This window comes from Bubalus bubalis, chromosome 19, assembly GCF_019923935.1.
Source record: "Bubalus bubalis isolate 160015118507 breed Murrah chromosome 19, NDDB_SH_1, whole genome shotgun sequence".
Lineage (NCBI taxonomy): Eukaryota > Metazoa > Chordata > Mammalia > Artiodactyla > Bovidae > Bubalus > Bubalus bubalis.
The window spans coordinates 10040444-10055866 of NC_059175.1; the positions used below are offsets into that span (position 1 = coordinate 10040444).

At 44.2% G+C, this 15423-nt stretch overlaps 1 protein-coding gene across 3 annotated transcripts in view; it reads right to left on the reverse strand.

Moving 5' to 3' along the window:
- Positions 1 to 10646, reverse strand: part of OCLN (occludin) — a 49838-nt gene extending 39192 nt beyond the window's left edge. Inside the window, exons 1-2 of one of the 3 annotated variants that reach the window (XM_006058925.4) lie at positions 10508 to 10646; positions 3099 to 3214 (exon numbers count right to left, since the gene is read on the reverse strand). In XM_006058925.4, coding sequence (XP_006058987.2) covers positions 3099 to 3148 — 50 coding nt within the window. In that variant the 5' untranslated portion in view covers positions 3149 to 3214; positions 10508 to 10646. Of the gene's footprint in view, positions 1 to 3098; positions 3215 to 10275; positions 10443 to 10507 lie in introns of those variants that run through there. The other 2 variants (XM_006058926.4, XM_045163644.1) reach the window with 2 other exon arrangements.
- Positions 10647 to 15423: the final 4777 nt, after the last annotated feature.

Here is a 15423-nt window from a genome sequence, read left to right on the forward strand (position 1 = left end):
GCTGAACTGTGAGAATAAATTTCTGTTGCCACCCAGTCTATGATACTCTACTACAGATATCCCCAGCAGACTCAGACAGCCACTGAACAGTAAAGGTATCTGTGCAGACACATCAGCATCACCTGGAGGGTTTGCTGGCCCTCATCCCTAGAGTTGCTTAGTCTGCAGGTCTGGAGTAGAAGTTTCCAGATGCTGCTGATGCTACATTGAGAATGACTGCTTAGTTTCTATGGAGCAGAGGTTCTCAAGTTCTACACTTGAGAATCACAGGGAATGTGTAAAATCCCCAGACAGAGCACTCCAGACCAGTTAAATCATAATCGCTGGGGATGGGACCTAGGCAGTTGAGAACAATGGCATCAATCCTTTTCCTTTGTGAATGGAGACCAATTCCTTTAGACTTGACACCTGCACTGGCCTACACTGGTCCATTTCTGGCTGCCTAGCTCTCTTACTTAAGAAGGCATATTTATTCCCTTATTCATTTTAGCAGCTATTTACTGGAGCCACCAGGCTGACACGTCTTGGGCTCTGTGCCAGGCACTGCAAACAAAACAACAGACAGGAAAGCCTCAGTCCAGGCCCCTCACAGAGTGCCCCTCACCAAGTTTAATGTCTTACTGCCCTGCCCCTCATTGGCAGGGCAGTAAGACATTAAACAAATCACTACGTGAGCTACTGCCAGTTAAGGCAAGACCTACAAAGTAGATGAAATGTTAATGAGGGCTCATTAAGATGATGGCTAATGAGATCTTGAATCTGTTTTTATAAAAATACCCTGCAAACTCCAGTAATTTAACCATAAACACACAGCAGCCTGTAACAGACACACTAAAGTGTGGACAACTGAATCTAAAAACTGTGGGCCCTGGGGAGGTAAAATTCAATTCCTAAAATGACTAAAGCCCCTTTTGTTTTGCCCTTATTTCCACAAACCACCTTCCACATGCCTAAGGAGATATCTTCCTACTGGAGGCACTAACCATGAGAATTAGATGAATTACTGGAGTATATGAGAATGAAAAGGATATGGAGAAACTGGAGAACACTGAAAATGTGAAGAAAATTCTGTACCCCATTCTACTTGGGTATTTGGGTTGTGTCCATTTAGGGCTGTCATGAACAGCATAGCTCTAACACAATCTCCTACTTATATCCTGGTACACAAAGGCACTTTTTTTAGGGTATATACCCAGGAGCAGAATTTCTGGATCAAAGTTTTAAAATTTTCAGCTCTACTAGACAATGTCAAACTGTTTTCCAAAATGACTGTATCACTTACAATTCCGTTAACTGTGTAACGTTCACAGAAACATTGCTTCTGATAATCTCAAATTGCAAACAGTCCGAACATCTACCCAGAGTGCCATGGAGGACTGTGGTAGAGTCTCACGATGGGATGCTACTGCTGCTGCTGCTAAGTCTCTTCAGTCGTGTCCGACTCTGTGCAACCCCACAGACGGCAGCCCACCAGGCTCCCCCGTCCCTGGGATTCTCCAGGCAAGAACACCGGAGTGGGTTGCCATTTCCTTCTCCAATGCGTGAAAGTGAAAAGTGAAAGTGAAGTTGCTCAGTTGTGTCCGACTCTTAGCAACCCCATGAACTGCAGCCCACCAGGCTCCTCCGTCCATGGGATTTTCCAGGCAAGAGTAGCTGTGCTAATATGGCAGCCACTAGCCCAACAGACAGATGGGACACTTGCAATGTGGCTGGTCCAGACTAAGATGTGCCGTGAAGGGCAAAACACACAGTGCTCGTCCTGTGAAGAATCTGACATCGGCAAGAGAAAACCCCAGTATCGACTATGTACTTCAGGTGACGTGTCAGTAGAGGTTCATCAGCTGGAACAAACACACCGCTCTGGTGGGAAATATTAATAGTGGGGGAGGCTGTGCATGTGTAGGGGCAGGGAAATCTCTATGTCTTCCTCTCAGTTTTGCTGTGAACCCAGAACTGCTCCAAAAAATAAAGATTATGAGGACATGGAAAACATACCAAGTGAAAGAATTCAGTCCCAAAAGACCAAACATTTGATTCCGTTTATATGACATGTCCAGAATGGACATATCCAGAAACAAAGTGGGCTTGGTGGTTGCCTAGTACTGGGGGGAACCAGAGACTGCTACTGGACAGAGGGGTTTCTTTGGGAAGGGGATGATGAAAAGGTGCTAAAACCGACTGTGGTGAAGGGATGCACTAGAACCACTGGACTGCCCGTTCTAATGGGTGAACCGTATAGTGGGTGAATTCTCTCTCAATAAACATGCCATTTGAAAAACTGACTACTGCCAACGGTCATCTAAATAAGGCACTGAAGGACTTCCCTGGTGGCTCAGTGGTACAGAATCCACCTGCCAATGCAGGAGCCATGGGTAAAGATCCCTGACCTGGGAGGATCCCACATGGCATGCGGCAACTGAGCCTATGCACCACGGACTACTGCGCTGGTGCTCCAGAGCCCGGGAGCCCCGACTACTGAGCCCACGCGCCTCAACTTCTGAACCCGCACACCCTAGAGTGCGCGCTCCGCAACAAGAGAAACCACCACAAGGAGAAGCCTGCTCGCCACCAGCAGAGAGCACCCCTGCTTGCTGCAACCAGAGAAAAGCCCTCTCAGCAGTGAAGACCCAGCACAGACAAAAACAAATAAATAAGGCATTACTATGGAAGCTTCATACCATTTTTTAAAAACAAATATACACACAAATATAAGCTCAGACTATATTGTAGCAACAATGAAAAAACAAGTGACAGCAGCTCCCACTGCAGAAAAAAACTGTCATCTTGGAAGGTGACGGTAAGAGGGGAGCCCACTCTTCACTGAATACCCTTTGGTTCAATTTGATTTTACAAATCCATGTCATTTTATTTTTAAAGCAAACACGTAACAGATGAAAGTTTCAACTACACACTTTTTTTTAACATGTAATAGACTTTTAAAAAAGAAAAAGGAGGAACTCCCTGGCTGTTCAGCAGTTAGGACTGTGCTCTCACTTCCTGCCAAGGGCCCGAGTTCAATTCCTGGTTGGGAACCTATTAATAAAATCTCGCAAGCAAGGCCTTAAAAAAAAAAAAGAAAGAATTACATATTTACTTACAATTCATCAGGTCTATAAGGAGGTGGACTTTCAAAAGGCCTGGATGACATGGCTGGTGTCGGTGGTCACTTGATCTTTAGGATGAGCACTGCCGGAGCCTCCTGAGATCAGCCAATCTAAGCAACAGAAGTAGGGTAATGACATCACTACTGAGCTCGGTTTCCTTGCATCACTAAGAAAACGAATGACAGCAATCTCGAATGACGTCTCACTCCATGGTTATTTCTCTTGTCCTTCCCACTGTCATTTTTGCACATTAGACCACGAATTCTTTGAGCATAAGAAATCACTGAGGGTAGGAATCATTCGGGCTTCCCTGGTGGCTCAGTGGTAAAGAATCCGCCTGCCAACGCAAGAGACACAGGTTTGATCCCCGGGTCAGGAAGATTCCCTAGACGAGGACATGGCAGCCCACTCCAGCATTCTTACCTGGGAAATTCCATGGACAGAGGAGCCTGATAGACTACAGTCCATGGGGTCACAAAGAGTCCGACAGGACCTAGCAACTGAACCACATCCTCAAGGAATCATTTGGCCTGGTAGTCCTCAGAGCACCTAACATTATGCTCTGCACATCACTGGCAAACGAATACAGCTTAAACTTGAAATTATAAGTTCCAGCAATGAAAATTTCACAAAGCTGTTGATAGTAATAGGTAAAAATGGTATTTTTAAAAAACAGTCATTGAAGAACACAAAGATGTATAAACATAAATTTCTTAAAAGACATTTATTCTACCTCATTACTTTTCAAAGTTCATAGAAAATGAGAATGCATATGAAAATGCAAATACAGTTGTGTCTAGCATATTCTAGCCTTTCAATGTTAACGAACGCATAGTCTTGTTTAAAAGTATGCTGCTTCTGTCATTTAAAAGGGTTACAAAAGCATCTAAGAATTTAGGATTGTGGACGTTTTCTGCTTATCTCCTTTTCCTAGTCTTCAAAATGGAATATAATTTTCAAAAAGGAAAAAACATCAAACATACAGTGTATTAGAGTCCTGTTCACTAAGAGAAAAGCAGAATAATTTTGTTCTAAAAAATCCCTCAAAGCAAAAATCTCTGAACATCTGAGAGGCAATTTCACCTAATCAACAAGTATTTATTAAGTACCTACACAGCACCACAGGCGCGTGGAAGTTAAGTATGAGACCAAGTTCTGCCGAAGGTAACGCACCAAGAAAACAGCAACTGCAACAGGCGTTATTTAGGACTATGTGACTAAAGCGCAGTTTGGAGATAACAGGGAAGACTTAGCAAGAAAGAATCAGAGGCCTGGGGGCGGACAGGAGGAAGGGCATGAACAAGATCTATAACCTGAGTAAAGTCTTTAATATTTTTTCTTTTTCAAACAAAAGGGTTGTGTAATCATATGTTACACTGTTAAGAATAGTAAATCAATTCAAACTCTTTAAACTTTGCTCTTTAAAATCAACAGCAAGTATCCTCCACACCCTTAAGAACAGTCAATCACAAATTTCTCAATAAAATATTGCCCAAATGTATTTCGGTAAAACCTCAAAGATGAAGTATATTAAATGTCAGTAACACCAACATGATTAGCATAATTTTCCAAACACAGTGAGAGAAGACAACTTCTTCACATTCTTTTATTTCTAAAAACTGCTTTATTGACGTATAACATAAAGAAAAATACACAAATTGTAAGTGTATATGGCTCTGTAACTAGCACCCAAACACACACACACAGACAAGCAATTTACCCAAAATGTTACAGTGCTATGAAAGAGAAAAGGTCCAGATTTATTGTCTTCCTAATTGATGCTTAGAAAAAGAACTAAGGAACACTGAATTTAAATACTATTAAATGTGGCACCCTATTTCTGAAGCTGAACATCAAACACTAACACGCTGACCTTAGAGGAATCTTACCTCTTCTACAGCTAGGCACCCCTCATTCAAGATTATGCCAAAAATTCCAGGCTCAACGGTAGCTTCTGAAAATTCTAAATCCAGACTCAGGCTAGTTTTAAGCTTCACCAAAAATCCAGACAATTTTGCTTTCCAAACCATTGCCTGGATTCAGAGCTTAGCTGTCATGTCTCCCCTAAGAACAGAGATTTCAAATTGTGAAGTGAATACTTTCAGAAAGTTCATTAAGAACAAGTCATGGCACATTAACTGCATTTTCTTTTTTGAGAAGGTTACCAGACTGGCAGATGAGGGGAATGCAGAGAGAATCCTGAGACTCTTGGACACATCCACTGGTACAGAGGGTGGGTGGGCAGATTTCTACTGGGCTGAATAATGGAGCCTAATTAGGATGAATGAACACACCACTTCGGTCCACCTGGAGGGAGGTCTCTAGTCATGACCCCAGACAACATGGACAAGTGTATCCAAATTTGCAGTTGACAAGACACTGGAAAGGATAAGTAACTCATTGGCTGCAAGTATATCAACATTGATCAAGGTCTCAATAAGGCTGGAATGATGGACTAAAACAAACCAAGTGGTTTCAAAAAGCTCACAATCTGAGGGGACAAATCCTTCTTCACTTCTGTGAGCATCACTAACTTCCTGAGTCAAAGAGGGAGATAATCCTCTTTGGGATGTGGTAGTAGATAAGATAATGTATTAAAGAAGATGAGCAAAAAAGCATTTTCAGCAAGATGATTATTCTGAAAGTGAGAAATTTAAGTGTTTAGGCACTTATGTGTACTATATTCATTTTAAATATTGGTGGCAGGAATAAATCATTTTAAAAATATAAAATTCAATTAAAAAATAGTATGAGTACTAGATAAGGGAAATCTGGCTTAGTAACTATTCATTTTTAAAAGTGCATTTCCTTGGGTCTTCCCTGGCAGTCTGGGCTTTCCTGGTGGCTCAGACGGTAATGAATCCGCCTGCAATGTGCATAGGGTGACAAAGAGTTGGACACAACTGAGCCACTTTCACTTTCACTTTTTTCCCTGGCAGTCCAGTGGTTAGGACTCTGTACGCCCAAAGCAGAAGGCTGCTGGGGTTAGATCTCTGGCCAGGGAACTAGATCCCACATGCAGCAACCAAGACTCGGTGCAGGAAACAAGTACATTTCCTTAATCAGAATTTCAACAAAGCTAACAAGTTATTCCAATCTCAGGCATTATTTACAGAGTTAGTGCTTAGATCTACATATGATACAGCTATTAAAAAGAAACAAACCCCTGCAGAACCCTGAAATTTGAACATCATGTTCCAACTGGGTGCCTCTTCAGGAGGTAGACTAGGATTGTTAAAGATCTAGAAAAACCATGTTTTAAGACAAATGACTGGAAAAACAGGAAATGTTTGGCCTGGAGCACTCAACATTAGGAACCACTATGGCAGCCTTCAAAGAGCTGAAGAGCTGTCTTTGTAGCCCTAGAAAGAGTTCCTTAAGAGAAAAAAAAAACCTCCAGAGGGTCAGATTTCATTTCAATGTTAGGAAGTTTCTCCACACACCCTCCCAAAACAACAAATAACAATTTGACCTCATGCTGTTTCTGCAAAGCTTGTTTGGTATTTGGCGAGGTGGAGAGGCAGGACATTGGACTGCAGGGCTGACTTCTAAGGGCTCTTGCAAGGCAGCCTATGACTAAGTTCTAGGGCCATGACAATAGGAAAAAGAGGTCCAAGAATGTTGCCCAATGCCCAGCACAGCAACATTAACAGTATCTGGACAATAAGTGTATGCTGAGTGAAGGAAAAAGTAAAATGAGAAGTGAAAAGCCATAGGCTCTGGCAAACAGCTGAACTGGATGGAGTCAGGGCCAATTTGGAGTTGACCCTTACTGAGTATGTTAAACTTAAAGCCAGCTGATGATAAAAAAAATAAAAAGTTCTCTCTTTTAAAATGTTTACTGGCCAAAATAATCTCAGTAGATAAAAAGACCTGAAAATGCTGTGCTTCAAAATTATTACTTAAAAAAAAAAAAAAAAAATTATTACTTAAAGCAAACTGTCAATAAGTAAAAATAAACAAACATTGTATTTAAGGGCAGTCTGTTTCTTTTCGATCACATTCCTTTCATGAATCTGCATTTAAGGTGTTTTTAAAGTTGATATTAAATGATTCTATTTAGGTTATAGGCATATCATTAGTAAAGGATCTAAAATTTTGAAATTAGACAGATTTTGAAATAGACTAGCTCTGTGTCAGAAACCACATTTTAAATAAGCTCTCTAGACGATTTTTTAACCACACCATACATTTGAAAATCACTCCCTAGAATAAAGATGTCAACTCAAGGAGGGCCTTGATCTTGAGGGTTTCCTGTTTAGAACACCCAGATCTCTACATAGCAGGCATTTCCCCATCAGTTCTCAGCTCAAATTTCACCTCCTCAGAGATGTCCTCCCAGTATCTCACCCCATCCACCAATTTATTTTCAGAGCAAATTTCCCCTTTAATTATTTTTTTAATTTTTTTAAAACTACAATCTTCTCCAGTCCAAAAGGAATACCACCTTCCCAAGCACTTAAATGTCTGTCTTGATCTTCACTCTTATTCCTGATCCCTGGATCTAGTCCCTGGTACAGAGATGTGCAATCAATATTTGATTTAGAGAACAATAGCCCATATTAGAGTTGGGATTTCAATCCAGCAGTGAATGCCTTGAAGTTCTTCACATAACTAACACCCAGGAAATAGAATCCTTCAAGTTCCACAAAAGTAGTTAAGTGCTTACAGTGTGAGGGAAAGGGAGAGAAAATTGTACAGGCATCACCCGGGGACTTGGTAGAAAAGCAGAATTCCAGGCTCCACTTTTGACCTATGAATCAGAATCTGTATTTTCATAAGATCCTCAATGTGATTCTCACCACATTCAAGACTGGAAAGCACTAAATTACAGAACAGCTGCAACCTGGGGGCAAATTTTTTACAAAGGTGTGACCACGGTCTTTTTACTCCATTAGCTCTATAAATAGTAATATGGATGAAAAAAATCCAATAAATATTCTAATCACGTAAGCCTTGAAATGCAGCTAAAGAAAACTTTCTTCTGGGAGGTCTCTCCTTGGGAAGGTGAAGGACATTGGATCAGTTACTTTATGTGGCTGAAAGCAATCTTCCATCATTTTGAAACATAAGAAATGACAGCATTATCTTTAGAAGAAAACAGAAAGTTTTACTTTTACATCAAGCCAGATGGGGAACACTTATATGAGGCCATAGGGACTAGTCAAAAGTAGAGAATTCCAGAAAAGCTCCCCAAATCTGGTTCTCCACTGGAATATCAAGAACTGTCCCTTTAATAACATACTGTCCCAGAACCTCCCTGGTGGTCCAGTGGCTAACCCTCCCTGGGTTCCATCCCTGGGCAGGGAACTAGATGCCTGCCACAACTAAGACCCAGTGCAGCCAAGTAAATATTTAAATATATATATATATTTACTTTCCCTGGTGTTTACTCAGGACTTCCCTGGTGGCTCAGACGGGAAAGGCGTCTGTCTACAATGCGGAGACCCGGGTTCGAGCCCTGGGTTGGGAAGATCCCCTGGAGAAGGAAATGGCAATCCACTCTAGTACTATTGCCTGGAAAATCCCATGGACAGAGGAGCCTGGTAGGCTACAGTCTATGGGGTCGCAAAGAGTCGGATACGACTGAGCGACTTAATCAGACCTAGCTTTTAGAGATGCTGGTATGATTAAATGACATAAAGTACAAAAGGCTTTTATCACAGTGCCTTACACACGGGAGGCAATGCTCATCAATTTCCTAAATTTCCTAGAAGTTGTGGAAATCTCCCTTTCCTCGCCTCCACACTCTAACAAAAGAGGCGCCGAGTAACCAAATAAATGCAAAACGACAAAAAACAACAGTGCTGCTGCTTTGTCTGCGGAGATATCAATTACTGTGGTGCCACCTTTTAAAATGTCTATTTTAAAACACCAAGAAGAGAAAATATTAAATGTGTACAGTGCAAAAGAAACAGTGCTACACTAGGAAATACATAAAAAGTTTGAGAAATCTTCCTCCATCTGGGAAGAAGTAGTTTTCAATCACAAAAAAGGGACCAGTCCCTTAATGGGGAAGGGTTTCTCTTTTCCCGGGATCTCAATAACACCTGTTGTGCGTGAGGGCCACACACTGACCTGGAAGGCTGCCTTCTCCCCGTTCCGGGTCATTTCCCAGGTGGGCAGGTTGCCCGGCCAGCTTCAGGATGCCGCCCCTCTCCCCCGACTCTATCGCTTCACTTGGGACATGAGACAAGGGGCTCGGGGCTGCTCTCCCAACTGCAAGGGGCATCTTGACCCCTCATCCCACCTGCCCAGCACAATTCCTCCAACGTAGGCAACGTGTCGGCGGCGCGCGGGGCCGGCCCTGCCCGGGGTCGCACCCCGGGGCCGGCGGTCTGGCTAGGAGCACGTGCAGGTGTCCAGGAGCACACCGGGCAGTACGCGTCCTAGCTGGGTGAGCAGGGACCGCCCGAGGCAGGTCCGCCCACCTGGCGGCGGCCTTTAGGTCAAGGGTGAGAATCCCAAGCATGAGTGGCTTCCCTGGAAATACAGCTTCATTCGAAATTAAATCCCCGCCCCGGCGGCTTAAATCGACGCGGGCTCATAACAACTCCCCACCAAGGGGGTTGAAAACAGCCGTTCGGCTCACCCCAGGACTCCAGGAATATTGCACGGATTAAACCCTGCCACCCCTTCTCCACCTGGGATACCCAGAGGGGTAAGATGGGGGCGGATAACAACACATTCCTCCCAGAGTCCCAGCCGCCCCGCCCGGGCCAGCAAGCGGCCCCTCTAGTTTCATTCCTCAAGCTCAGGCTCTCTCCTCAGGGACACCCCCCCCCACCCCCCACCAAAAAACAAACAAACAAACAAAAAAAACTGCAGCCTGGAGAGCCGGTTGCAGGATTCTGGCTGGTCACCAATCTCCCGCCGGCCCCTAAGAAAGCGAAAAGTTGCCCACGCCGCCTAGACACTGGTGGTGGCTTGAATCGTTTCGGCGGAAGGAACAGATGGGCGGCTCCAAGCAGCCCCTCGACCCAGGAGGCAGGCTCCGAGTTGGCCGGGTGCGGCTCTCTTCGCCGCCCCGAGCCTCTCCGGCTGCCGCGAGTCCCAAGCCTGGAGCGAAACCGCCACCGAAACCACCGCGGGGCGTCCTCTCCCTGCGCCTCCCCTACCATACAGTGCACGGAGGGGCCTTGGGGCCCCCGGCGCCGCGCCCAGCTCTCACCTTCTCTCAGCGAACCAAACACGGCGGGAGCCCGGGCGTGCGCTCACCTGGAGGGCGCACCTGCCGCCTTGCAGAGAGCCTGCGCGCAGCCTGGACTCAGCTGGGGACTGAGCCCTCCGCCTCCTCTCTCCCCTCCTCCCCCGACCCACCCTGCCCGCCTGCCCCCCGGGCATGCGCGCCAACCCCCGGCCCGGGTGCGGAAAGTCCGCGGCCGGGCGCCCGCGAGCCCCACCTGCGGCTCCCCGCGCGGGCTACTCGGCGTTCCGGCCAGCTCTCCGCGGAGTCCCGCCGCCTCCGCCTGAAGAAGCAGAAAGGGGGAGGTGGACGCTAGGGAGGAGGAGTGGTATGGCGGCCTCCACCCTCCGTGACCCATTCACCTGAAACTCCGATGGGAGGGGGAAGGGAGCGGTGCAAAAGGAGGCGGGAAGAACCGGCCCTTCGCCGCACACCCTTGCGGCGTCCGGCCTTAAAGGAACAGCGCGGCGTTTCGGTCCAAGTGGGCGGGGACGGAGAGCAGAGGGGTGGCGGCGGGTAGGGGCTCGGGCTCCCGGCTGGGGGAGAGTGGTCCCGAGCCACCCTAGAAAGCTCTCGGAGCTCTTCGGGCACAACTGCGGAATGTTTGGCGAGTGAAATCTGGAGAGACTGTTCCTCCTAAAGTGTTCTAGGGTGCTCAGTACTTCGGCAAGAAAGGCACGACCTGACACAAAAGTTTCCTGCTTCAAAAATTTGATTAAACTTTTGTTGGAAAGAAGCAGCTAGATGTGGGAGATTTTCACATGTCACGCGTAAATTTAGGAACTGCTTCTAAATCTCTGGATCGCTAAAAAGACTGTCACTCAAGACTGGTTCAGTGAGGTTGGAAGTATTGTAGATACTGGTGATGGTAAATTGGCCATCAAAATTAAGGGTATATTACGATTTACATTATTACCATTTCAGGACCCTCTGCCCCTCCTCCCCACGTTTAACTATGACAGGACCGAGAGTCTGCTTTTCAGGGGTTTTAAACGATTTGAATATTCTCTTTGGTTTAAGGGGTTTAAAAAAAAAAAGCCCTAGTTATGTGTCTCTGTTCCATTTCCTCTGGGGGCTGTTCCCAAAGGAGTGTTAAATTTAGGAAAACTCAGAGTCTACACTGAACGATGTGTACACTTATCTATATGTTGTATCTCAATTTTTTTTTAATGCACTGCTGAATAGGGCAGTTTCAGTTCTTGCTATTTGAGTTCGTATCAGTTCAGTTCAGTCGCTCAATCGTGTCTGACTCTGCGACCCCATGAATCACAGCACGCCAGGCTGCCCTGTCCATCACCAACTCCCGGAGTTCACTCAGACTCATGTCCATTGAGTGGGTGATGCCGTCCAGCCATCTCATCTTCTGTCATCCCCTTCTCCTCCTGCCTCTAATCCCTCCCAGCATCAGGGTCTTTTCCAGAGAGTCAACTCTTTGCATGAGGTGGCCAAAGTATTGAAGTCTCAGCTTCAGCATCAGTCCTTCCAGTGAACACCCAGGACTGATCTCCTTTGGGATGGACTAGTTGGATCTCCTTGCAGTCCAAGGGACTCTCAAGAGTCTTCTCCAACACCACAGTTCAAAAGCATCAATTCCTCAGCGCTCAGCCTTCTTCACAGTCCAACTCTCACATCCATACATGACCACTGGAAAAACCATAGCCTTGACTAGACTGACCTTTATTGGCAAAGTAATATCTCTGCATTTCAATATTTGGTCATAACTTTCCTTCCAAGAAGTAAGCATCCTTTAATTTCATGGCTGCAATCACCATCTGCAGTGATTTTGGAGCCCCAAAAAATTAAGTGTGACACTGTTTCCCATGAATTGATGGGGCCAGATGCCATGATCTTCGTTTTCTAAATGTTGAGCTTTAAGCCAACTTTTTCACTCTCCTCTTTCACTTTCATCAAGAGGCTTTTTAGTTCCTCTTCACTTTCTGCCATAAGGGTGGTGTCATCTGCATATCTGAGGTTATTGATATTTCTCCCGGCAATCTTGATTCCAGCTTGCGCTTCTCCCAGCCCAGAGTTTCTCATGATGTACTCTGCATATAAGTTAAATAAGCAGGGTGACAATATACAGCCTTGACGTACTCCTTTTGCTATTTGGAACCAGTCTGTTGTTCCATGTCCAGTTCTAACTGTTGCTTCCTGACCTGCATATAGGTTTCTCAAGAGGCAGGTCAGGTGGTCTGGTATTCCCATCTCTTTCAGAATTTTCCACAGTTTATTGTGATCCACACAGTCAAGGCTTTGGCATAGTCAATAAAGCAGAAATAGACCATTCAGGTATGACCTAAATCAAATCCCTTATGATTATACAGTGGAAGTGAGAAATAGATTTAAGGGACTAGATCTGATAGAGTGCCTGATGAACTATGGACAGAGGTTTGTGACATTGTACAAGAGAGAGGGATTAAGACCATTCCCATGGAAAAGAAATGCAAAAAAGCAAAATGGCTGTCTGAGGAGGCCTTACAAATAGCTGTGAAAAGAAGAGAAGCAAAAAGCAAAGGAGAAAAGGAAAGATATAAGCATCTGAATGCAGAGTTCCAAAGAATAGCAAGGAGAGATAAGAAAGCCTTCCTCAGCAATCAATGCAAAGAAACAGAGGAAGACAACAGAATGGGAAAGACTAGAGATCTCTTCAAGAAAATTAGAGATACCAAGGGAACATTTCATGCAAAGATGGGCTCAATAAAGGACAGAAATGGTACGGACCTAACAGAAGCAGAAGATATTAAGAAGAGGTGGCAAGAATACACAGAAGAACTGTACAAAAAAGAGCTTCACGACCAAGATAATCACGATGGTGTGATCACTCACCTAGAGCCAGACATCCTGGAATGTGAAGTCAAGTGGGCTTTAGAAAGCATCACTATGAACAAAGCTAGTGGAGGTGATAGAATTCCAGTTGAGCTATTTCAAATCCTGAAAGATGATGCTATGAAAGTGCTGCACTCAATATGCCAGCAAATTTGGAAAACTCAGCAGTGGCCACAGGACTGGAAAAGGTCAGTTTTCATTCCAATCTCAAATAAAGGCAATGCCAAAGAATGCTCAAACTACCACACAATTGCACTCATCTCACACACTAGTAAAGTAATGCTCAAAATTCTCCAAGCCAGACTTCAGCAATACGTGAACCATGAACTTCCAGATGTTCAAGCTGGTTTTAGAAAAGGCAGAGGAACCAGAGATCAAATTGCCAACATCCGCTGGATCATGGAAAAAGCAAGAGAGTTCCAGAAAAACATCTATTTCTGCTTTATTGACTATGCCAAAGCCTTTGAGTTTGTATGCTATGCTAATGCTAAGTCACTTCAGTCGTGTCCGACTCTGTGTGACCCCATAGACGGCAGCCCACCAGGCTCCACCGTCCCTGGGATTCTCCAGGCAAGATACTGGAGTGGGTTGCCATTTCCTTCTCCAATGCATGAAAGAGAAGAGTGAAAGTGAAGTCGATGAGTCGTGTCCGACTCTTAGCGACCCCATGGACTGCAGCCTACCAGGATCCTCTGTCCATGGATTTTCCAGGCAATAGTACTGGTGTGGGATGCCATTGCCCTCTCCGTGAGTTCATATAGAAGGCTAGAATTTAGGTTTCTTAAGTCCTGCTTCACTTTGTGTTCCAACCTGGAATGTCAGCATTGCTAATAAATTTCAGTCCAATTCCACCCACTTCCCTGCATCTAATTAAATGGTTAGAGATATGACTCTCCCATACGTTAAATCTTAAGGCACAGTTCAATACTTAAGGAATTAAAAGGGTTATATAAATATAAGGTATTAAAAAATGACAGCCTTAATGAGTAATTAATCTAATTGGTGTGTTTGGTGGAAGTCATTGCTACAATTACTACTGTATGACTAGGTAGCTTTTGAATGATGCAGTTTAAATTAGTATTGTTAACACTGGGGAAGTCAGGTTAATCCTCTTAAGGTTCCCTGTCAGATTACTGAAATCTCTAAACATTCCACTTGGTTTATAATTAAACAAGGGAACATTTCCTAATACTCTTACATTTATAAACACGTCTATTATTTTATAGTGTACTTTTGCCATGAAATTAAAAGACGCTTACTCCTTGGAAGAAAAGTTATGACCAACCTAGATAGCATATTGAAAAGCAGAGACATTACTTTGCCAACAAAGGTCTGTCTAGTCGAGGCTATGGTTTTTCCAGTGGTCATGTATGGATGTGAGGGTTGGACTGTGAAGAAAGCTGAGGGCCAAAGAATTGATGCTTTTGAACTGTGGTGTTGGAGAAGACTCTTGAGAGTCCCTTGGACTGCAAGAAGATCCAACCAGTCCATTCTGAAGGAGATCAGCCCTGGGTGTTCATTGGAAGGAATGATGCTAAAGCTGAAACTCCAGTACTTTGGCCACCTCATGCGAAGAGTTGACTCATTGGAAAAGATTCTGATGCTGGGAGGGATTGGGGGCAGGAGGAGAAGGGGACGACAGAGGATGAGATGGCATCACCGACTCGATGGACGTGAGTTTGAGTGAACTCCGGGAGATGGTGATGGACAGGGCAGCCTGGCGTGCTGCGATTCATGGGGTTGCAAAGAGTCGGAGACAACTGAGCGACTGAACTGAACTGAACTGAACTGAAAGAGGAGAACTTAAGTTTTTCCCCCACTTTAAAAAAATTAAAATATATTTTACATACTGTAAAATTCACCCTTAATTTTAACGCATATGTACAATTCAGTGGATTCAGTATATTTGTAATGTTGTACAATTATCACCACTGGTACCAGAACATTTTCATCACCCAAAAACAAACCTGAGTCTATCACTTTTCATTTCCTATTGTCTCTAAACCCTGACATCCACTGATCTATTGATACTTTCTGTCTCTTTTGATTTGCCCATTCTGGACATTTTATATGAACTGTTAGTATAATATGTGACCTTTTCTGTCTGAATTCTTTCACTCAGCATAATGTTTTCAAGTCTTATTCATGTTGTAGTTCCTACTGGTACATCATTCCTTTTTATGACTCAATAAATATTCCATTGCATGGATATACCACATTTTATTTAAACCTTCATCAGTCGATGGACATTTCAGTTATTTCCACTTTTTGTCATTTTAAATAATATTATAAACCTTCAATTTTTTG